The sequence below is a fragment of the Lagopus muta genome, chromosome 2, assembly GCF_023343835.1.
Source record: "Lagopus muta isolate bLagMut1 chromosome 2, bLagMut1 primary, whole genome shotgun sequence".
NCBI classification, from domain to species: Eukaryota; Metazoa; Chordata; class Aves; order Galliformes; family Phasianidae; genus Lagopus; species Lagopus muta.
The window spans coordinates 105284566-105307579 of NC_064434.1; the positions used below are offsets into that span (position 1 = coordinate 105284566).

The window sequence follows — 23014 nt, forward strand, 5'->3', positions numbered from 1 at the left end:
ACCAAGAGCTGGGGCACTCAAAGGTAGTCCTAAAAACCCTCATGTGATCACCCAAAGATTCTTTTTTTTTCCCCAAGCATTTTATTTATTTTAGATTCCTTTTCTCACTACCAGCTGAGAGACTCCATCTCGGTTTCACCCTATTGCTTGGCCAGAGATATCACATCAGACATCAATTAATCTGCATTACTGGTAATTCGGGCTCCTCCTAGAGCTCTGTCAGCAGTACTCGCTCTGCATTGGACTGAATTGATTTCTGCACTGGAAGGGAATTGAATTCTAAAACCTCACATGCTTTATCTGTACATCATATAACTACTGCTGGCAGAACACCACATTAACGCCACATCTCCCTTTACGACCTCTCACAGTGCTGCCAGTTATTGTGAGGAAGATGCTCTGTAGACATGGCTCCATCTGGACAGCTGAGCCTGTAACCATCCCAGGAGTGGACACCACCGAGTGCTTCTCAACTCAACAGAGTCTGTTTGGCTTGAAATCACAACTGCTGCACTCACACAATCATAGGGGTTGGAAGGGATCTCTGAAAATCATCAAGCCCAACCTCCTGCAAAGGCAGGTTCCCTACAGGAGGTTACATAGAAGGATGTCCAGGCTGGCCACTCATGGAGCTTCTCTCAACGTTTACTAGAACAGATGGCTTGATCAAAGCTATCCTGGATTTTAAACCTTGATCTACTTAGGGTTGCCTTCTTCCAAAGAGTTCCAACCCCCTGCACATCCCACAGCCAGCTCTCCTTGAAAAGTCATTCACATTCACAGTATTAGGAAAAAAAGTAGGTTGTAATTAAGCAGAGTTATTAATCTTTTGTCACTGGGGACCCCAAGTCTATTCATATTCATGTCAACAGGAGTGCTGGCATCACCACGAGGATGAGCCACAAGTGCCTCATCATGTTTCAGAAGAGGAAACAAGATCTTCTGAGGGGCAGCACCTAACTGCTCAGTCTTCTGTGGGTAGATGCTGCCTGCTTCTGTCATCCCATTCCCAACAACTTTTGCTTTTCTGCATCTCACCCATTAAGCGCTGCTCCCCTACCATAGCTATGTGCTACCAGAGTCTACAGCTCTGCCTTTTCCAGATTTCACAGCTCTGTTGACTACAGAGAGGAGAAATACAGCCACAGTGGCACAAGTGCTCTTTGGAACACGTTTTTCAAGATTCTTCTTCTCAAGATGATAAAATGATCAGGATCTACTTAAAAAAATCCCAACGTCCCCCAAATGCCAGTTAGATCTGTGAAGAATTGCTCAGGTCTCAACAAGAGAGGCCAGCACCTTGGGGCCAGCAGCTCTCACACTCCTTGGACAAACTGCAGGCACAGGGTGCAAAGCCCCACACCTCCCAGTTCCTCCAGGCACAGACTGCTTTGGAGGATTCCTTCACAGACACCACATCCATGCCTGCAGGGGTACAAAACCGAGACTTCTAATTGGGGTCCAATGGTGTCAGGATTAAAGGATGGCAGTAATTGGATTGCTTACTGTATTCACAATCAATAATAAGGTTAAGAGATTTCCCTTCCCTCCTCTCAGCCGGCCAGAAATGATGAGGCAGGCGAGGGAGGTGTTAAAGCCCTCCCCCCGGCTGCCTAAGAGCAGTGCTTAGGGCTGCTTGCTCTGCCTGCACAGAGCTGACACTTCTCACCCCGCTGGCTTGCAGGCACCTCTACCTCTGCGTGCAGAGCGAGCACGCTTTGCTGCACAAAGGATGAATGAAACCGGGTGCCTTGGAACCATTCTCCCATCACTCTGCATCCTTTCACATTAAATACCCACACAGATGCATCACTGGGGAAAAAAAAAAACATCCACTCAAATTGTGCTTAAACTACTGCTAGGCATGAAACAGCTTAGCCTGAAAATACAACGCTCCCTCCCACCCCCTTTCCTGCAGTTGTATCAACTCCTTGCAGGCTGCCTTCTCCCTTTCTTCAGTTTCAGATAAGTTCTGGGTGCCCCATCCCTGCAGGTGCTCCAGGCCAGCAGTCGTAGCTTTTAGTAGTTTCCTACGTGAGGCTAAGACTCGTTTGCCATTACTGACAACACCCAAACATTTGGGGACTGGAAGGAAAAAAATAAAAAGGAGAATTAATTGAGGGCAAAGCAGACGGAACCCTGCCGCCCTGCCACGTGCACAGGAGAGCTGCAGTGACATAACTGCGTCCCCCAGGCTCTGCTACCGCGAGGCTGCACCGCTTTTACAGAAGGAAGTAATTTAGAGTTAAGATCTTGTTCGGGCAGAGAAGGGAAATTTAATCCCTGTTCTCCACTACTTCTTAGCTGTTGGATGAATCACTTCACCTCTGCTTCCCCTTTGCTGTTCCTAACCAGAGCCTAGAGCCAACCCCTACGGAGCAGGCAGCACTTCATTACAGTGCATCAGGCAGCATGCACCACACCGGGCCATGCAGCCTCCCGGCGCCTCCTGTCACACACACTGATTTCCAGATAATAAGCACATTGTCAAGAGGCATCTCCTGAGGAAGGCCTACGATGTGCCCAGACAGCCTGTCCCGGAGCACACCACATGCAGCACACTGCCATTAGCCTCCCTCACGCTCCACTGCACGCTGCGCAGATATTAATTGCCCCTACCACGAGCAACGTCTTTCCTCAGCATAAATGGAGCTTAAAATCTCAGCAGGCAGTCCACACAGGGCTCCCAAACCTTCCTGCAGATCTGTATCCAAGCCTGACTTCAGCGTCCAACTGCAAGGTCATCTTCTTGCTCCGTTTCAAATAAGTAACTTGGTTAACAAAAAGCACATGACAAAACTCATTGCTGCTGCATGAAGCATTAGGAAGAGCTCACTGAACAATCAGGCAGTGGGATGGCTGCGTGTTGCAGCAACTTTTCCATTGTTTTCTTATGGGCAACAAAAAGGGACGTGACTTCCAACTTCCAGCTGTTTGGAAGTTGTTACCCAAATGCAGATGCAGGACAAATAGAAAAAACAAAGTGGAAGTTTGGTGCAGCACATTCAGCACAGCTACAATAAGTGATAAAGGGATTTGTAAAAGCATTTGTATGGCTAAAAATCACTCTTTTTTTTTCCCCCAAAAAGTAACAGGTTTTAAAGCTTTCTGTCTGCAAACAGAGCAGAACTGCAGTCCCCAAACCCAAGACCTTCAGGAAAAGATGCTGCACTGCCAGCTGAGCTGAGAGCACGGTGCGAATGCAGCTAGAGCACCAGCAGCCCAGCACTGTGCCTGCTGCTGAACAGTTTGCTTGCAGTGTCTCCAGGCCAAAATAAAATGTGTCAGTGAATTAAGCACCACCAAGAAGTAATTACAAAAAAAAAACCACTTGCAGCCTTGTCTACAGGAGGAAAAAACATGCATGTGCCTAAGATGCAGCAACAAGTACTTTGTAACATAGGTGCAAATCTAACAGGGAAAAGCCTGGAACTCACTGGCAGAGAAAGAAAACCTGAAGGCTACTAAAAACCATCCAATGAATACCAGAAAAGAATGAAAAATAAAAGGCAAACAATAATAAGGTGTGGCCACAAGTAGTAGCCCCTAAATTGACAACACCAGCCAACTACTTGGAAAATAGAACATAACTAGGGACTACTCAATCACAGAAGCAAGAACAGTGCCATGATCATCAGCAGGAGCATGCAGGGCCCTTGAGGGAAAGAAGCAATGAGATGAACATAGTTGTATAAATAAAGTGGGGTAAAAACACAGCAGACTACTAGAAGATAGCTAAAGGAATGCAGGAAAAATGCAGAACAAGTGAAAGGGAGCTATTATAGAAACGTATCAATAATGTACACCTAAAAATGCTGATGTAAATAATATGGTTCAGAGACACTACCTGAAGCTCTACTGAAAATCAGGCACCAGGATTAACAGGGAGGCATTTTGGATGAATGTGATTGGTGCTGGAGAAGAGCCCCAAGCTGTGATTGCATGGCCACTGCACTAGTGACAGTGCCAACCTCATCTGTGCCCCAGACATCCACTTCTGCAGCTGGGATGCACGGCTCCAGGTGAAGGTAGGCACCGGGGGGGCCTTGGTTGGTCACATATCTCCTTGGACATCCCTGATGGCCCTTAAGGTGTCCCTGCAAACACTCAGATGTCCCAGACCTCCTCATGCTTGCCCACGGCTCCTCTAATGTCCTCATGTCTGCTTGGATGTCCCACTGTCCCCACATCTTCTGGGATATCCCTGAAGCTGCTCAGATGTCCAAGTCCTGGGACATTCAGCGGCCCTTGGGACAGCCTCCTGTCTCCTTGGATGTCCCCAGTGTGGCACTGAAGGACATGGTTTAGTGTGCATGGCGGTGATGGTTGGACCTGATGATCCTGGAGGAGTTTTCCAACCTTTATGATTCTATAATCCTGATTCTTCCCTAGTAAACAAAAGTGTTAAAGGAGAATAAAATGAGTAGCAGAAGATTTTTCTTCAGTTATGCAAACTGTAACCTAAGCAGGGAGTTCAGCCATTATCCCAAACTGCCCGTGATGAAGAGAATGCAGTTATCACAGACACAGAAAATGAGTTTAAATACACAGATGAGCATGTAACCTGGGTGTTTTTTGTACAAGCAACTATCCCATGTACACTGGCTTTGGATCCCTCATGTCACTTGAGACACTCTGAACAAGAAACAGGGTAAGAAGGACATGCAGTGAAAGTGTAAAAAAAAAATCAGCACAAAGAAGGCAATAAAGAGGACTCAGGAAAACCAGAACACAACAGTTTTCATTTACTGAGCAGAATCCCACGTTAGGTTAGACGGTGAGATGGGAGGAATAGCAAACTCCTGAGAGATGACAATGGGCAGCAAATCATAACAGTGATTGCATCGCAACAGGCCTGCAAGAAAACACCATGTAATTTTGGGCTGTGTGCACAGAGGATGAATCACACTGCAGAGCAGGGAGTGGTCTCCAGAACCACGGCTGTGATGTGCTGAGGTACCTGAAAGGCTGCGTCTCCCCTTAATCTCATCCACTGCCAGTGAGCAGAAGAAAAGAAAAAATGCACAGAGAAAACAGCTTTGATGCAGTTCAAAAAGCTCCCCTATCACCCGGGGTGCTGAAAGAGAAGAACTTGAGGTGCTCAGACTACGGCACTGATGTGCTCAGCTGGGACAATATCAAACAAGGGATGGTTTTCACCTCCGGCTCTGTTTGGGAAGTGACTCGTCAAGTTGACAGCAGACACGTGTTCCATCTCATCTAGGACCATCCCACACTGCACAGGAACACACCACAGCACCCCACAGCTCCCAGGGAGAAAGGTGATCTCCACCTCGGAGGAGGGTGCGTATTGTGCAGCTGCTGGGGATCACAAATACCTGCATACGCCAGAGGAAGCGGAACGAGCGCTTGGTGCCTACCAGCGCAATAGGAACACAGCACAACGTATCTGATGAGCAGCCAGATAACAGAGCTAACGCAGCCTGGTCAATGAAACCCCAGTGAGCAAAGCTGGGAGGCAGCACAGCAGGTACTTCAAATAACACGAAGCCTTCAGGAAAGGCGAGATTATTATTCTGAAAGGAGCACACACATTTCCCCCCCCCCCCCCTCCCCAACCCCAATCAATCATCCTGGCAGGGGATGCTCGTCCCGGGTTCCACTAATGAGCAGAAAGATGGAGTAGCAGGCAGCAGCCCAATTAGCATACACACAGACGGGAAGCACAGCACAGAGCAGAAACCCCAAGAGAGCTCAGTGACGGACAAGGCACAGGCAGTGACAGACAGTGGACAGCATTTCAGACATATTTGCAGGCTCACAGCCAAACCCACAGTATTAAGAATAATAAGCAATCAGACGGCCGTTTAGAACATTTTGTTTTCTATATAGGACTAAGAGGAAATCGTAATTCAAACATGGCAAACAGCACCAGTTACAAGAGACTCCTTCCTTGCACAGATGCGTGGCCTCTCCCAAGCTCTCCCTGCCCAGAGCTGTGCCGTGCTGCCCTGGCATCCTGGTGCCTTTGTAAGGAGTGATCCGGAACCACTTAACGCTCCCAGGGGTGTAGCTTACTCAGACAGCAGCTTTCCCCGGGGTTGGAAGTTCACCATGAAAATCCTCAATTTACCCAGCAAAACTGCCCAAGAACATCACAGGCAAATGCTTGTTATTCCAGCTGGAGTGAGATCATTCCCTAAAGGAACACCGGGGCTGGCAGCAAGGCTTTTGTGCTTTGGGCAAAGAGAAGCCAGTGGCCAGCAGCACACAGGAAACACACCCATCTTCCATGGCAAGGTGTCCAACAGGACCTCAGAGCCATGCAAGTGAGGGGGATGTGTGACTCTCAGCACTTGGAAAGATCACTGCAGCCCGTGCCTATCTCCAGTTGCACTCGCAGAGATCACTGTCCTTCCAAGACAACGCCATAACTTTCCAAAACATGCACTTGCAAGTTTTAATGAAAGAGAATTCAGAGCATCTTCTGAAATACCTCTCACAGAATCAATCCAAGCTACTGCTTCTCCTAATCAGTGTGCTTCTCCAGGTCCAGGCTCTCTAACTATCTGAGCACATTGTGAAGGTGGCAGCAAGGCTGGCTGGGTTGAACTCATGTTGTACCAAACCAGGAGGTATTCCAGACTAAAAGCAACATACCTGTGCCCTCCTAGCACCATTCACAGCACAATCAGCACAGGTAGAATCTGCCTTTGCAATCTGAGCTCGGCAACACTAATGCATTAGTCAAAACAAGACTTGTAGCTCTTACCTCCGATTAGAAACGCGATGACTTATCACTGAAACAACATCCACACAACACTGAACACAGCAGCTGTGTCATGGAAAAGGAGCAAGAACAAACACCAACAGGCAGTCTTATCTTGTTTCCTAATTCCCTAGGAACGTGCACTTCTGGGCTCTCAGATACTAAAGGGGGTAAAAGGAAGAGCAGTGCTATTAACCACTATTTAGAAAGAACAAGACTCAAAGCATCTTTGCACAAAGTCCTTTCACACATTTTTTTCCAAATGTGCTAGCTGATCAGCACATGAAACAATGAAAGCACAGTAAGACACTGTTTTGATGCAGACAGACATTTCACTTTGGCAAAGTCCTGGTTCATTTCTTGCATTTTATGTACAGCAAAGACTGGCTACAGCCCTTCAGTGGTACAAGAAAGGCCAAAATACCCCTGCTTGGAGAGCAAGGCAACTGACAAACAAAACCCCAAACTTTAGTTTTTGTTCACTGGCACATAAGAGATCCAGCAGAAAAGACTTCCATTACATCCTACGGTTCACCTTATGGAACCAAGATCCTCCTAAAACACACTGCAAGTCCTGCAGTCAGAGCACTGAGCAATTTCGGTAGGTCCAGGCTTACACCTCATGGTGCCAACCCCTACCAGTTCAGATTGCCTCTCTGAAATCCTCAAGGCTCAGATGCAACCCTTTGACAGTCCTGCATTAACAGTCAAACAGCACAGCCCCACAAAGGCTGATCCAGTGGCAACTGTGGAAACGAAATACTTAGGATGGAGGGCAGCAACAGCAACAACTTATATCCAGTCCAGAACAACAGCAAAGCATATCGTGCAGCATGAAAATCAGCACAAAGCCCTCCTTTGCTTAGATACACACAGGGCTGCGAAAATCAAGGCTACTCATGCATAACAGACAGAAAAGCCCAAGGGAGAAGGATTATTACCCTTGAATGGATATTGTTTTGCCACCACTACCACTCCCAAAGAACAGTACAGACCAGAGACTGCCTGTGCTGGGCAATGGGACAACACAGTGAAGTTTCTGCCTGGAAGAACATCACATCAAAACTAATGAATTACACAAGCAGACCAGAGAGTGAAAACATGGGTGAGCCATCAGCGAGCATGGCACGCAAGGTCACCATTAACCCAGCTCAGATGTGGGGCTGGGTCTTCCTTTTGTTTCACAGCCACCCACACACATAGAAGGAGCTTCCCTACAATCTGCTCATTCAGGAAAGCTCAGGCCACAGACCATGAGGGAACACAGCAGCAGCAGCCCCACACTGCTCACAGGGCCTGAAGGGACTTCTCCAAACCTTGCTGGTTCCACAGGTGCTGCTGCATGCCATGCTGGAGCTTGGGCCTCTGAAGGGAGCCAGCTTCCATCAATTACTACCCATAGAATAACAGAAACAGGGAACCTCCAAAGCTGGAAGGGACCCCCGAGGATCACCGAGCCCAACCCCCGGCCCCACACAGCACCCCAGCCCCAGTGTCAGTGGTGTCCCAGCGCTCCCTGAGCTCCAGCATCAGGGCTGTGCCCACTGCCCTGGGCAGCCTGTGCCATGCCCACCGCCCTCTGGGGCACAGCCTTTCCCTCACCCCCACCTGCCCTCCCCTGATGCAGCTCCATGCCGTTCCCTCAGCCCTGTCGCTGTACAGACAGCAGAGCTCAGCGCTGCCCTCCACTCCCCGGAGAGCTGCAGCTGCCATCAGGCCTCTCCTCAGCTCCTCTGCTCTGAACAAACCCAGGGCCCTCAGTGCTCCTCACACACCTCGTTCTCCAGACCCTTCCTCACCCTCTTAGTCCTCCTCTGAACGCACGCCAACAAGTGCTGCATTTGGAGATGTTCCAGAGATGTTACTCCGGCACAACTTTACAGAAGTTTCCTCCAAACTGGAGCTGATAGCTGCTCCTCACAGCAACCGAGAAGCTGTCGGGAGCAATCCTTGTGAACGGGTGCACTGCTCGATCCCCCCAAGAGCAGCTCCTTCCAACTTCCACACCGGGGACACACCCCTTCTACTCACCCACCAGCATCCTACCGCCCACAGCAAAATGCAACCCCGCTATTCCCGCACGTTCCACTTGTCCTCACAGCTCCTTCTCTCTCCAGCACCGCCGAACACCGCGCGTCCACGTGCTTCGACTCACCGCTCCGTACCGCAGCTCCATTCTGCGGGAAGCCGACCTGCCGCTCACCGCCCGCCCTCGGTTGCACCCAGCCCACAGGCAGACGATGCCCGGCCGCGTCCCACTCCACGCAGCAGCACGGCGGCCCTGCTCTCCGCCGACACGTGTGGCGATCCGGGCGGCGGCACGGCACCGGCGGGAGCAACCCCAGGGCACGGCCGCTCCTCGCGACGAAGCCTCCCGGAGCCCTTCTTCCCCCCCACCAGGACCGCCGCTCTCACACCCCGCGGCAACCATGACTTCTTCCCTCTTTGTGCGGCGCCGGAATACGCCCCTCGCAGACACCGCGCCCGGATGGATCCCGAGTCCTTCTCCCCCCGCCCCTCAGCGCGAGGCTCCGTGACGGAGCGGCCCACGGTGCCGCCTCGGAGCCCCTCGGCCTCCCATCGCGGCCTGTGACGGCTGCCCGGTTCCGGGCCCCCGGGGTGCCGCCTCCGGAGCCCCCGCCCCGCTCCGCGCTCCGCGCCCCGCGCCCTCCGGCGGCGGGCTCCGCCCGGCTCACCTGGGCACGCAGCTAGGCGCCGAGCGGTCGATCTCCCACGTCGCGAAGAGGTTCATAGGCACCGGCACCGGACCGGGGCCAGCCGCCGCCATCGCCGCGGCCGCGGCCGCCGCCGTCGCCCCACCACCCGCCGCCGGGGGCCCCGCGGCGGGGCCCGAGCCCAACGCGCCGACCGCCGCCGCCGCCGCCGCCATCCCGCTGCCGCCGGTGGCGCTGGGGCCGACCCCTCAGCGCCGGCCTCCGCCTCGGCGCGCGCCCGCGGAGCGGGGCGGGACGCGGCGACCCCGCAGCGCCAACCGGAGGGCGGCAGGGCGGCGGCGGGCGGACCCGCGGCCAATCGGAGCGCGGCCGGAGAGGCGCGGCCTTGCGGCGGGAGTACGGCCAATGGGAGAAGGGGAAAGGGAGAGGCCCGGGGAGGGAGCTTCGGGCGGCGCCTGCCAATCGGAACGGCGAAGGGGTAGGCCGCGGAGAGCGGTAGCCAATCGAAAGCAGAAAGGACTCGGCGCCCGGGGAGGGCTCGGCCAATGGGAACGGCGCTGCCAGAAGGGGGGGGCGTGGACGCGAGCCCTTTAACGCGCAGCAGCCCGTCTTCCCGAGTCTGCCTGCGCGAGCCCGCCAAGGGGCGCGGCCGGGCGCGCGGCCGGTTGGCGGGGTTGCCGTGGCAACGGGGCCTGCGGGCCTGGGCGGGGGGTGCGCGGGGCTGCGGGAAGGGGCTCCGGCCCTCGGCCAGGTCTGTGTGCCGCTGTGGGTCTCGAGAGCAGCGCCGACGTTCTCTGTTATCCATAAGGATTTCGGGATCGCTTTCCTGATTGCCAACGTCGTCCTGGATCTTTTCTTTTCACTTGCGTTTGTAAATTTGGCGTTTAATCCGCAGTTAAGCCTCGGGCCTCTTAGTAATACGCAGATACTCACGTCAGCTTTCGGTTTGATCAGCAAATCAATCTGTGCCTTAACACAACTTTTCTACCTCCCTTCCCCAGTCCATCTCTGTGCCCGACCGACAGCCCAGGGCACAGCGCTCCGCACACCTGCCGTCCTGCTGTCAGAGCAGCTGCTTCACAGCCTGCCTTCCTTCCCTCTGAGCAGCCCATAACGACAGCCTTCCCCTTCATCCAAGACAGCCCTGGCTCTGTGAGAGCATTTGCTAAGGGGTCTCAACAGGGGCTTCTGAGGAAATGCAGTTGGAGGAGGGATGCTGCTCTGCGGGTGAATGTGGAAAGTCAGGTCTGAGGCAGGAGCCGTGGTGGCTGTGCTGGCCTGGCCTTAACTCAGCATCTCCACCCACTGTGTTTTGATCTCAGCTGGGTATCGCTGCTACCTCTCCCCACAAGCAGCTGACTGCTCCCAAGGACCTCAAACCCTCTTGCAGGGGCTCCCCAGCAGCTGACTTTTACCCTCTGCTTTTCAGTCTCGATTAATATCCCCACCTATCCACGTGGTGCTTCAATGGCTTTTGGGGATGCTCTGTGTCCTCCAGGAGGCATGTGGCACTTCTCTGCTCAGACCACGGCAGCCTGCTGCAGTGACAACCTCCAAACATTCAGACAGCCCCCAAGTGCCAGCAAGGCCTGCAGCTCTGCTGGGCCACCTGTCACCTCCGGCCATCTCTCTGCTCTGAGGTCGTGCCACCCTGTGATGATTTCTCAGAGCTGTCAGAGTGCTCTGTGCAGTCCCCAGCCCACAGCTAGCCTTCCTCTCTTGCAGCCACCACGTGTAGTTTCTTGCTGACAGGCTTTGCCCTTTTCCTGCAGCTCCCCCTGAGGATGTTCAGTGCGATGGAGGTGGGTTTTTCTGGCTCTCTTCTTACAGCCTATTCCCTTTGAGCGCTTCCATCCGTACTGCAGCTCACATGGTTTCTTCAGCCTGCTGGCTCTTCTAGAGATGAATTTATGCATTTGTTCGCAGTCTGTTTCAATGTGCCTTGTTTATTCAGCTATGCAGACTGCTCTTCATTTTCTCCTTTCATGTTACATTGACTTCGTGCCTACAAGTTGAGCTGTCCAGAACTGTGTTCTCCCATGCGCACTGGCTTTCCCCTGTCTTTGGGGTCACATTTTTCCTACGTTTTTTGTCATAAGTGCCAGAACCTGGTTGTGTTATGGTTTAAACACAACCTGGTAGGCATCTAATTTAGCAGCTTCTCCTCTTGAGACCTTGCTGTGTACTGAGATTCACTTAGAATCATAGAATCATAGAATCACCAAGGTTGGAAAAGACCTTCAAGATCATCCAGTCCAACCGTTCACCTATTCCCAGTAGCTCCCACTAAACCATGTCCCTCAACACAACACTTCATCCTGAAGCAAAAGCAGCCAAGAAGCCCTCTTCTTTGACATCCCAGCACCCAGTTAGAAACATGCCTCTGAAAAGAAGAAAAAATATCACACTTTCTCCTTTTTCACACCTCACTTCTACGGGACTATGCCCACCAATTCCTCCCCAGCACTTCAGTACTATTGAGAGACCTTGTAGCAGTCCAGCGTTGTCCCCGGCAGACAAGGCACGAGGCACCACTCAGTGCTGCTGTGATGGCCAGTCCTGCACAGAGTATCGACTCCTTTGGGCCAGCAAAGCCCAAAGCCCAAGCAAAGACATTCCTGGACATCCCCTAGAGCCATGTACCTTTGACCTCTGGATGCGATTCAGGTGCAGCAAGACACCATAGGAGCTCAAGATAACAGCACTTCTCTTCTACAACTCCCTCTCAAACCACCCTGCCTTTAGCTGGAGGAGCACCCTTCAGCCCGCATCGTTCAGTGGTCTGGGGAGGGACAGACAGACATCTGGGCCCTGGGCTTGGGTGAGACAGGCCGACCACTCCCCCCGCTCCTCATCACAGGCATCGAGGGGTGGCTTTGTGCTGAGCAGGCTGCGTGGGTCTGCACTGACACCCAGTGGCTGTGGCACAAGCGGCCTTCCTCCTTGCACCCGCATCAGCCTCCGGGCCGGGGATAGTGCCACAGCAGTAGGGCTTGGCCTGTGGATCTCTGTTCTGCCACCACATCATTCACCTTGTGGAGAGCTGAGTTGGGCCCTGCCCTCGGTCCTCCCCGGCCTCCGGGACCTGCAGGATGCGTGTGCTGAAGCCTCAAGCCTCCATTTGCAAAATTCTTTTTTAGCTGAGGTCACTGGAACTGCATGTGCTACAGCTACATAGTCATACTCATGCACACACTGAGGTGTTCCAGCAGCTGCTACAGCTTCACACCTTGTGCCTGCCTTCGCTCTGTTTTCCATAATTTCCCCTGAGCCACTGCCAGCAGGATTAGCAGCACACACTCTCTGGCCCATCACGGCTGCATGGCTGTGTTTTAAACTAATGCTTTACAATGGGCACCATTTTCTCAGAGGTTGAGCTCACACCCAGAGGGCCTTGTCACCATTGCTTCCATACTCTATTATCCTCCTCTCAGCTGTTAGCAGGGTGGATATTTTGGTAATTTGCCTTCCTAGAGTATGTTCATCACTTCCAGCTTCTGCCCTGTGGCCAGGCCGTGGGGGCCATGAGTGTTTTGGAGCAGCTGAAGCTCTCACTGCAGCCTCTACCAGCTCCTTGCTGGCAAGCTTTCCCCTTTTGCTCTACTTCTTCAAGGATGCTCAGTGTGACAGGTGGATTTCTCTGGCTCTCCTCGCATTGCCTTCACATTGTGGTCTCTGTTCCAGAGGGATGCTCTGGTGCTAGCACTGGGGCAGCACAGGGCTGAGCCAAGGATGCTTTCCACCTGGAGCCAGCAGGCAACCAGGGGAGAGCCATCTGCTCGGGATCCCCACTGTACCCTTCTTTGCTTTCTTCCCATTTTGTCTCTGATCACAGCCACATCCATATGCGATCCATGCCACTCAGTTCCAGCATCATGTTTTAGTTAATCATGCCCATATCTGCTCTTGCTCTGGTTGCTTATTTTTATGTGCCTCGTTAAAGCAGCTCTTCTCTGCTTCCCACACGAACATTGTCACCTCCTGTCCTCGCCTCTAGTGAAGACTCAGGGGCTTTATGATTTCAGCCCAGAGATGAATCATCTTGTCCACAGCTCCACTGCTTGAAAACTGCCTCAAGCACCTCTTCCCTTGCCTCTGCCATATACACACCTATGTGGCCAGCTCTTGGTGCCTCTAAGGATGGAGACCGTGCAAGGGACTGCCCTGATCCTGATGGCTGACAGGGAAGATGTGGGTTTTACTTCAGCATTGGCTTCCCCTCTCTTGCATCACTCTATCAACTAAGCTGGAAGGACCCAGAAGGATCACCGAGCCCGACCCCACTCGGCACTCCCAACCCCCAATGGGCGTCTGCCCCAAAGCAGCGTCTGATGCGACATCGGGGCTGCGCCCACTGCCCTTGCCAGCCCTTGCCGTGCCCACCGCGCTCCGGGGCACAGCCTTTCCCTAACAGGTCATGGCCGGTCTTCCAGAACGACGCCTATTTACAACGAGCGCTGCCAAGGCGAAGTGGAAATGTACTAGAAGCCTTCCCCAGAGAGCGAGGACATCCGTCAATCACAACCGAGCTGGGTCTCAGCCCAGGCGCTGGCACGGAGCTGACCCCGGGACGAGCGCAGCCGCCGGTCGCCTCGCTCCGCTGCCGTGCCGTGCCGTGCCGCCGAGGCGGGGGCCGCCGCAGTCCCCGCCCGCCCGGCCGGGAGGGGCCAAACGTCGCCGCCGCCGCCGCCGCCGCAGAGACGCCGCCGGGCGATGCCGCTCCGGGCCCGGGGCCGTCAGCGGGGCTCCTCCGCCGCCTGCGCCGCCCAGCCCCGGGGAGCCGCCCGAGGTGAGCGCGGTCCCGTCGGGGAGCTCCGGGCCGCAGTTCCGCGGCTCCGTGCCGAGCGCTCCCTTCCCCGGCACGCGGACACCGCGCCGCGGGTCCCCGGGCGATGCTGCGAGCGGACAGCGAGAGACGGTCGCGGAGCCCCGCCGCCTCGCCCCGGCCGTCCCTGCGGCCCGCCTCGCGGCCCGGCTCGGAGCAGCTGCCCTCCTCGTCGCCTCTCTCCTGCTGCCGCCCGTCCGTCCGCACGGCCGAAGGCTCGGGACATGCGGGATTCGGGGCGTTCTCGTGCCCGGGCACCCCCAGGTAACGCCGGCTGGCGCGGCGCGTGGTGTCGGTGCGACGCGGTTCCCGGCCCGCGGCGGGCAGAGAGAGCCCCTGCGCGGCCCCAGCGTCGGGGAGCCGGCTTGGCCTCTGTCTCAGCCGGGGGACTGGCTCCCCTCCAGAGCAGCTGCCGAGCCGTGCCAGGCTGGGCCCCAGCTCCCTCCGGCTCTGGCAGCGGCTGCCCGCAGCTGTGCTGGGCCGGGAGGGAGCCTGACAGCACCCGTGCCATCTGAGGCGGAGGGCTGCCCGTGGGGTTTTGCTCTGAGCCCACGTAGGAAAGCCGAGCGTCAAGCTGAAATCCAGGGCCTCTTGCAGAGCTCTTGCATCCCAGAGCTGCTTTTCTTTGCTCTGTTGTATCCTGACAGGGAACATTAAGCAAAGCTCTTGTGGATCACAAGGCTGAAAGAAACTGAGGATGGTAGGCAGATCTCTTCCCTCCTACCCTGCAGGACGGCCATACTGAAAATCATCTTTCTCCTACTGCTGTGCATGAAAATAAAGGAGATGAAAAAGATAGAGGGCCTGGCTTGCTATATTGTGGAACTGCTTGGGATAAAAGCATAGACATGGCCTTGTGTGCTTTGCAGGAAAGAACATAACCAATGCCACTGGCTGGGAATGGCCATGGAAGTAAGGCACGTGCCCTTCATGATGGCAGCAATTAGCTAATGCAGTGAGCTTCTGGAAGAGGCTGTAGCATCCCAAGTATTCAAAGGCCATCCAGCCTACCCCTACATGCAGCCTAGGAGCAGAGGTTCCTGCGCTGCAGCTTGTTTCCTCAGACTCAGGCTCTCGCACCTTTCCCTAGCAGGATGTTCTGTAGGGTTCTGGCCAGGCTCTGTCCCATCAGATAAGCTAGGAGAAGAGTCTGTAACCACATGCCACCCCTTCCTTTGGCCATCTGTAGTGAGGGGATAGAATAAGAATAGGGATGGGGAAGCCCAGCAACTCCCTGATGGTCCTACCTGTTCCTCTGTGCAGAATGGTTCCCCCACCACCCGTCAGCAAGCCTCACGTGTGCCTCTCAACTGTACTCATCATGAGCAGCCTCATCCTCATGGATGCCTACCTGGTGGAGCAGAGCCAGGGCTCCAGGAAGCTGGGCATCTGCGTCATGGTGGCAGTGGGCGACGTGTGCTTCTTGCTGGTGCTCCGCTACGTGGCCATCTGGGTTGGGGCAGAGGTAAAGACAGCCAAGCGAGGTTATGCCATGATCCTCTGGTTCCTCTATGTCTTCGTTCTGGAGATCAAGGTTTACTTTGTCTACCAGAACTATAAAGCTGATCGGAAGAGCCTAGATCTCATGGCTCGCAAAGCGCTCACCTTGCTGCTCTCCATCTGCATCCCAGCCCTCTACGTGCTGCTGGTGGCCACAGAGCACATGGAGTACGTCAGGACATTCAAGAAGAAAGAAGATCTTCGCAACCGCCTCTTCTGGGTCATCGTGGACATGCTGGATGTGCTGGACATTCAGGCCAACCTGTGGGAGCCCCAGAAGAAGGGGCTGCCACTCTGGGCCGAGGGCATCATGTTCTTCTACTGCTACATCTTGCTCCTGGTCCTCCCTTGCGTCTCCCTGTGCGAGATCAGCATGCAGGGGATCGGCATTATGCCGCACCGCATGATGCTGTACCCGATGCTGAGCATGCTCACCGTCAACATCACCACCATCTTCATCCGAGGCAGCAACATGCTCTTCTTCAGGGACTCCCGGGTCTCCAGCATTTTCATGGGCAAGAACATGCTGGCCATCGGGCTGAAGGTCTGCATGTTTGTGCAGTACCAGCGGCACAGGCACCACGCGCCGCCAGGGCCAGGCCCTGCCCCGCAGCATAGCTGCCAGCCCCAGCCCTCCCCAGGGCTGCAGAAGTCTCGGGACCAGCCTGCCTGCCCTGAGGAGCTGGCCCAGGACAATACATGACACGCCAGTGGCAACCGCAGCCTGGGCACCGCCACGCTTGGCCATCCCCACAAGACACCAGGAGGGTCGCTGAGCCTCCTGCCTCTGGACAGCAGGGACCGACCCTGTCTCCTCCCTCCTCGGACAAGGCTGCTCCATTCCCCAGGGGCAACACTGCGATGGGGCAGCCAAACAGTGCAGGACCACAGCCCTCCAGCTCAAGCCAGGGGCTGAGCAGAGATGTCACGTGCTCCACCTCAACGTCTTGCCCCAGCCAGGTGCCCCTCCTGGTGGGAGCGAAGATCTGGCTCCCCCCCACCTCTTGTCCCTCTCAGACAGCCGCAGGCTCGGTGGGGGCTCGAAGAGCTGACCTTTTTCGTATCTCCCTCTTTGCAATAAAAGGCCTGAGCTCTCCTTGTGTCTGTGTTCCCTGATGCCCAGCTGCAGAGCACTTCTTCGGGGGGGAAAGATTGGGTGGCCACCCACACCCTAAGAGCATCCCATGTCACCACTGATACCTAGTACTGTTGCTGCCTGTCCCTGCAGCAGCTGATGCCAGCCATGCCCACAGCTGCCCTCCTTGAAGGTCCACATAGGTCCCCCACAGCCTGCCTGTGGAGCACTAGACCTAGCAGACAGCCTGACAGGACAGCATTACAAACACAAGCCAAACAACCTAATGCAGTCCCCTGAGGCCATGGGAAAAAGAAGCTTCACTGACTGTAGACACAGAGGCATCCCTCACCAGCCAGTGCTGTCACACTGCAGCCTGCCCCAAGGCTCACCCCAGTGCTGGCTGTGCTCAGGCCATGCCCTACGGTAGGTTTCTCCTTGGATGGGAGAAAGCCAGGAGCAGACAAGAAGAGACAGGTCAGCAGCCTTGCTCTTCACCTTCCATGTGCTGGACAATTAGTTTGTGCCCCAGCTCAGAAGTCTTCCATTCTGGCACTGCACTAGGATTGCTCCTTGCTGGGCAGGATCTACCAGCAACAGAAGATGGGGACACACAGACCTGTTAATGCCACACAGACCCTTGGCAAGGCCTTGGCAGCAGTGACTCCCATGTGAGCCCAGGACCAAGCCTTCTTACTATATTGTCCCCCTGCACCTTTACAAGAGGAGGCTTGTTCAGTTTTGGATTAAAAACAGTGTAAAACAGCGAGCTGCAGCACAAAGGGGCCATGATAGCCTTGAGCTCTGGCACTGCCACACTGTTTCCAAGGAAATTCTCTGAAGGCATAAGGATGCAGCAGGCTCTGTTTCCCAAGTCAAGTCAGGAGAGGAAGGTCAGGCTGGGCACAAAGCAGCAAGCCACATGCAGGCTAAAGGCAGCTGAGGATTTCCATGTCCCTAACCAAGCTGGCATTCTGTTTCTGCTACCTTTGCCCAGCCACACTAAAATCTGTTACCAGCGCAGAGCTCTCATCACCCACAGGAATTGCAGCAGAGGCAGATGCTTCAGTAACACCCTCAGCCAGGCATGACAGAGTTGCTCATCTTCCATTTTCTCTTCTTCACAAAACCTTTTCCCAGGCCTCACACACCAGCTGCCACCTGCAGCAGTGGAGCAATGTGCAGGCTTGGCAGGAGTGATCTGCCTTGCTGACCAGAGTCTGGTTCATAGCACCTGCATCACATCAACATCACTTCTGCATTAGCATAGCCACTGAAATTGAGCCATTAGCAGCAAGGAGAAATAACAGAGTTGGTGGTCAGCTGTAATGCCAGAGAGAAGCACATCCTCTAAGTTCAAACTGCAGCAAACACCTTTATAACAGCAGTGATAGTGGCAGTAAAGGAAAACACGTATTTATTTTATACAGAATCAATGTTACGTAGAAATGCTAACAGCCCTTTAGAGAACAGGCTGAGACAGGCAGCCCTGCTGGAGAGATCCTGGGCAGCAGTGCCTGACTACAGTCAGCTGCAGGCCCTGGCACCAAGGCGCAGCTCCAGAGAGGGATGCTGATCTCTCTTGCTTTGTCAGCTCTGGGCAGACTACATTTGGACGCTCCACCCAGCTGGGCCCTGACGTTGGATCTCTGGGCTCACTCCAGTCAAGAGCACGAAAGCTGGTGGGGTCTGGAGAACCGTGCTGGGAGGTGAGGGCTTTTACTCAGTCGTGGGAAGTGAAGGCTTCAACGAGATCTAGGAGCTCCTCTTCCTGCTCACCTCTCAGACCTACTACAAGGTTTTTAACAAGACACAGCCAGGCACTTCATGGAGAACAAGACAGCGATCACAGACTAAAACTAAGCAAGATTCCTGGAGGAAAAAGGAGTTTCACCTTGAGAACTTGAAGCAGTGGAACAGGGGTCCAGAATGGTAGCACCTTTTGTCCCTGTACATCTGCAAACCCATATGAAGCAAGCTTTCAGCATCCTGGTCTGAACGCAGTGCTGGCCCTGCTCTGAGCAGACCGGATCATTACCCTCCCACCTGATGCCCTTTTCATTGGGACCCAGTAAGACATGGAGAAGAGCCAGCAGTGCAGGGCACAGTCTGAGCTCTCCTAGCTACAGGCAGAGCAGGTGCAGAAACTGATCAGCACCATATGCATCTGCATGACAGGCTTGTCACCACCCAGGTATGATGTAAAACACAAGTGCAGGGGTCTCTTCAGCTATTGAAAGCACATTTTTTTCCTGTTCAGACTTCGCTGCCTAACAGCATCACTACAGCAGAAGGCAGAAAATGAGAAGAGAGGCTGCCATCTTCCAGGCCTGGCCAGAGTGAATCCCAGTGCCAGCACCACCTCTCCAGGTAACACCATGTCTGTGCAGCAGTCACAGGTTCTTCTGTGTGGGCAAACGGCGCTTATCTTTGACAGCATTCCTCTTTCTTTTCTTGTTCAGGAAGCTCTCCAGCTTTCCACTCCTCTTTAGCTCTGCATACTTCTCTGCTAGCTCCAATTTCCGTTTCTCAGCTGTGAAGGAGAGAGGAGCAAGGTTTTAGATGCAAGCTGAGTTATCTCTACACACCTTCTTGCTTCCTCCCGCTGAGCACCAGGCCTGGCTTATCACTTGAGTGCCAGCACCACAGCTCCAAGCTTATGGACAGCTCATCTCCAGAGCTTGCACTGCTGTCAGCAGTACCCTCCTCCAGGTCTTCCTGCAATATGTTCACACCGTGTACTTACACTTCTTTAGGAAGAAGGGTTTCTTTCCCTGCTTGGCCAGCTCCCGTTGCTGTCTTTTTAAAGTCAGCTCCCTTTCCCTCTGTTTTTGCTGTTTTTTCTGTGCCTGTTCTTGCTGTGTCTGTACAGAATGGATGGCCCATGTCAGCGACTGTCTAGGCAGACCTCAGGTCACACATCCTCTCTATCAGTGCACTGCCTAACAGAGGGGATGCTGCACCAAACTCACCATGCGGTTCAGGAGCTGCTGCAGTTTCTCCTTCTGTTCCATATTCCGGCATTTTTTCAGCTGCTTCTGAACCATCTGGAAAAGAGAGCAGAAAGCTGCGTCACTGCCTGCCTGCCAGCTCCATTGCAAAAGCTTCTGCGGGGGCCACCCCTGCCAAGCAAGTTTCTTCTGGCCAAGGACAGGCACAAGGCATTACTTCCTTCTCCTGCTTCTTGATGGTGTCCAGGAAGCCATACGTCTTCATAAATATTTCAGGGTTATACTCTCCAGACAGGTCATCAAATCGAGGGTCTCTGTGGACCTGAAGGCAGAGGCAAGAGTCAGAACCAGATTACTCTGTTAATATCCTGCTTATTCTCAAAGGGCCAAGTTAAGGTCAAAGCAGCAGCCTCCCCTGCATCCCATCTTCTGCTCTTCCCAGAGACATGCTACCATCACCCGTGTTCAGCAGGCTGCTAGCTAAGACCTGTCCTCCACAAACAGCCTTTGCCTCCTTCCGCAGCACCATCACCACATCTGTGCCCCTCAGCATCACTAAGCACAGTCAGTGCCTGAAGTGGGGAGAAAGAGCACCCACCTTCTTTGTAACAGGGACAACTTGTCGCAGAAAAGGCATGGGTTTCTTGGCAGACATCTCCACTGGCCTGAAAGAGGGAAAAAACATACTTGTAAGAAGCAGAGGGCAGAAAGAGACCCAGACTAACATCTCAGAAGGTCAGAGAGACCCTCTAGAGAACACAGTGACAAAACACCAGACTTCATGGAGGCTGTAGGTATCAAAAGCCAGGTGTGGCCACTACAACCAACTCACCCATAAATGTGTAACTGAATTAATCCTACAGAAAACATCTGCGTGCTTTAATCTAGCTCCAAAGAATCAAAACCTCCCTGTACCAAATGAAAACCTACCGCTGTACAGTGGTTATCAGTGAATAATTATTCCTATTTCCATGTTTTCACACATCACATAATGATCCTCTTCTACTCCTTACTCAGCTCATGCACTCTTGAGTGATACACTGAAAGGTGAGACCAAAGTTAGGACTTTCTCACTGACCTGGGTAGTCACAAGAGCAGGCCAGTTCTAGTATGATCAAGATCAGTGAGAAAGCATACCAAACTCTGGTAAAGGAGAAATCAGACCCCACAGGAATAAGGGTCATGCAGCTTATGGTACTTATTCCAAGGGACACTTCATGCTGAATCGGGGCATGTGGTGTAAAGGAATTAAGGGAATGAGTCCTTCTTGCAACACAAGCTTTGAGAGCACGATGCTTCAGGCGTAAAAGCAAGATGATGTAAGGCGACAGGACAGAGCATGACTCTCCCCATCCTGAATGCTGCATCCTGTGATTTATCACTACATCAGGTAAGTTACCAGAAACAAAGATGTGCAAATCACTGAGTCCTGGCATTACACCCACACTCAGCAATACAGCAGCACTGGGGTGAGGAGCATAAACAACCATGCAGCAGTAAGTTTTCCAAATCCCACTTAAAGCAACGTTCAGCTTATTTTCACACCTTCTCATGAGGCTGCACCCCTGTGCAATGCTCGAGTCAGCTTCACAAACCACTACTGAAAACAGCTGAGCTCCCAGGGATTTCCCTTAAGTGCTTTTTTAAGAAGTTAAATTCCATAATAAAAACCATGAAAGAAACAGCATCTGGGATTTACAGTGGTGCAGTGCTGAAAGGATTAAGGAAATTAAGTAATAAAAGCAGAATTATGCAAATAGAGTAGCAGAAATAGAGATGCCGTGTAAAGACAGCACACTACACAGAATCCCCCAGACTACTGGGTAGAAGGTAAAGTAGAAACATTATTCTAGTCAACTGTTTAAAGCAGAGGAAAGATGCATTCAGAAATAGGTTAGGGAATGCCACGGTAACAGAGGAAACCTGTTCAAATCATTTGGATAGGACTCTGAGGATTAAGAACTGCTAAGTGCTGCAGATAAAGGATAATGGTTTGACAGATGTGAATGGAGGAGGCCGGAGGAGGACTGCTAGAAATCAAATAGGTTCTGTTACACTGAATTTATTTCACACACACCACATAATAGCACCTGCAGAGTACATGAACTGGAAGTGTAAAGAGCACTGAGAACGGGACAGAGCCTGTGACTGCAAGTACTGCAGAGGGGAAAGAAAGGAACATCAACAGATGAGCCATGGAGGGGATGACAGCAAAAGGATGAATGAGATTCCAGACAATCAGCTGGCCCTGCAACTGCAGCTATGGGAGCAGGGCAGAAAACACTGAGAAGCCACAAGAGGTTCAGAAAGCAGCAGGGCTGAGGAGGTACAAGTCAAACACTATTGATCACAGCTTCAAGGAGAAGCTCACCATGCTTCTGGGTTAAAACACGGGAACTAAGCACTGCTTTAAGCACCAGACAACAGCAGACAGCTGGGGATGTGAGCATGACAGAGCACTGAGAGCTCAGCAACACTGACAGATCATTCCCAAATAAAGCACTGCAATGAAGGGCACAGCTGCACAGCACATCAGAGATCTACGCCAGCTCCAAGGCAACGTCAGCACAGCGAGGAGCTGCCAGCACTGCTTCTGGAGCACACAGCACACATCCTGCCGGCCACGAGGAACACCTTTACCCCTTTTTGTTCAGCTGCTGCTTCACCGGAGCTCTGCCAGGCGTTGTTGTTTTCTTCCCATCGCTCAGCTGCCGGCACGCTCTCGTTCCGGCCGCGTTCTGCATCCGCAGCCGTTCTTCCAACGACAGGTCAGCCTCATCTGGAGGAGAGCGACGCACAGCTGAGCGAAGCAGCTCCTCACGGCTGCCCCGAGGCACTGTGCGGCCCGGAGCAGGAGACAAGCGGCACAAACAGCGCTGCCGCCCCTTCGCGCCCGTCCGGCAGAAGGAAACCTCTCCGCCTCGCAAAACCCTCGGACCCTCCCTCCGCCCAGCAGCCCGGGTACAGCCGCAGCCCCGGGAGCCCCAACCACCGCCCCTGCCGGAGCCCCGCTCCGCACGGACCGCCATTCCCGCAGCACAGCTTCTTCTGGCCGGTCGCAGCGTCTCGCCTCTCCTCGCCTCACCTCCCAGCTCTGGGCCCGTCTCCTCCTCCCCGCCCGCCCCGCCGCCGCCGCTCCCCACGCGGCGCCCCGCCGCCGCTCCCGGCCGTCTCATGGCCGCCCTCCTCATGGCCGCCCGCCCCGCCGGCGGAGAACCCGCGGAAGCAGCGCACGCGCAGTCGGACAGAAGGGAAGGC

At 53.8% G+C, this 23014-nt stretch overlaps 3 protein-coding genes across 5 annotated transcripts in view; 1 reads left to right on the forward strand and 2 right to left on the reverse strand.

Moving 5' to 3' along the window:
• Positions 1–9620, reverse strand: part of LOC125688887 (phosphofurin acidic cluster sorting protein 1-like) — a 43094-nt gene extending 33474 nt beyond the window's left edge. The window contains exon 1 of one of the 2 annotated variants that reach the window (XM_048935482.1): positions 9427–9620. In XM_048935482.1, coding sequence (XP_048791439.1) covers positions 9427–9620 — 194 coding nt within the window. The remainder of the gene's footprint in view (positions 1–9426) is intronic. The other variant, XM_048935483.1, reaches the window with a different exon arrangement.
• Positions 9621–14100: 4480 nt separating this feature from the next.
• LOC125688898 (transmembrane protein 121-like) lies at positions 14101–18071 on the forward strand. The gene is made up of 2 exons (XM_048935518.1): positions 14101–14494; positions 15494–18071. Exons 1-2 carry the CDS (start codon positions 14298–14300, stop codon positions 16431–16433), a joined length of 1137 nt encoding a protein of 378 aa, XP_048791475.1. The 5' UTR covers positions 14101–14297; the 3' UTR covers positions 16434–18071.
• A 125-nt stretch (positions 18072–18196) lies between these two features.
• RRP36 (ribosomal RNA processing 36) lies at positions 18197–22960 on the reverse strand. Of its 2 annotated transcripts, none has more exons than XM_048935520.1 (7): positions 22842–22960; positions 22397–22535; positions 20355–20421; positions 19974–20078; positions 19778–19852; positions 19552–19669; positions 18197–19338 (listed from the first exon to the last, which is right to left on the reverse strand). In XM_048935520.1, exons 1-7 carry the CDS (start codon positions 22945–22947, stop codon positions 19199–19201), a joined length of 750 nt encoding a protein of 249 aa, XP_048791477.1. In that variant the 5' UTR covers positions 22948–22960; the 3' UTR covers positions 18197–19198. The 2 variants fall into 2 exon arrangements, with proteins under 2 accessions (XP_048791477.1, XP_048791478.1); XM_048935521.1 differs by having other exon boundaries at positions 22780–22882.
• Between the last annotated feature and the right edge of the window lie 54 nt (positions 22961–23014).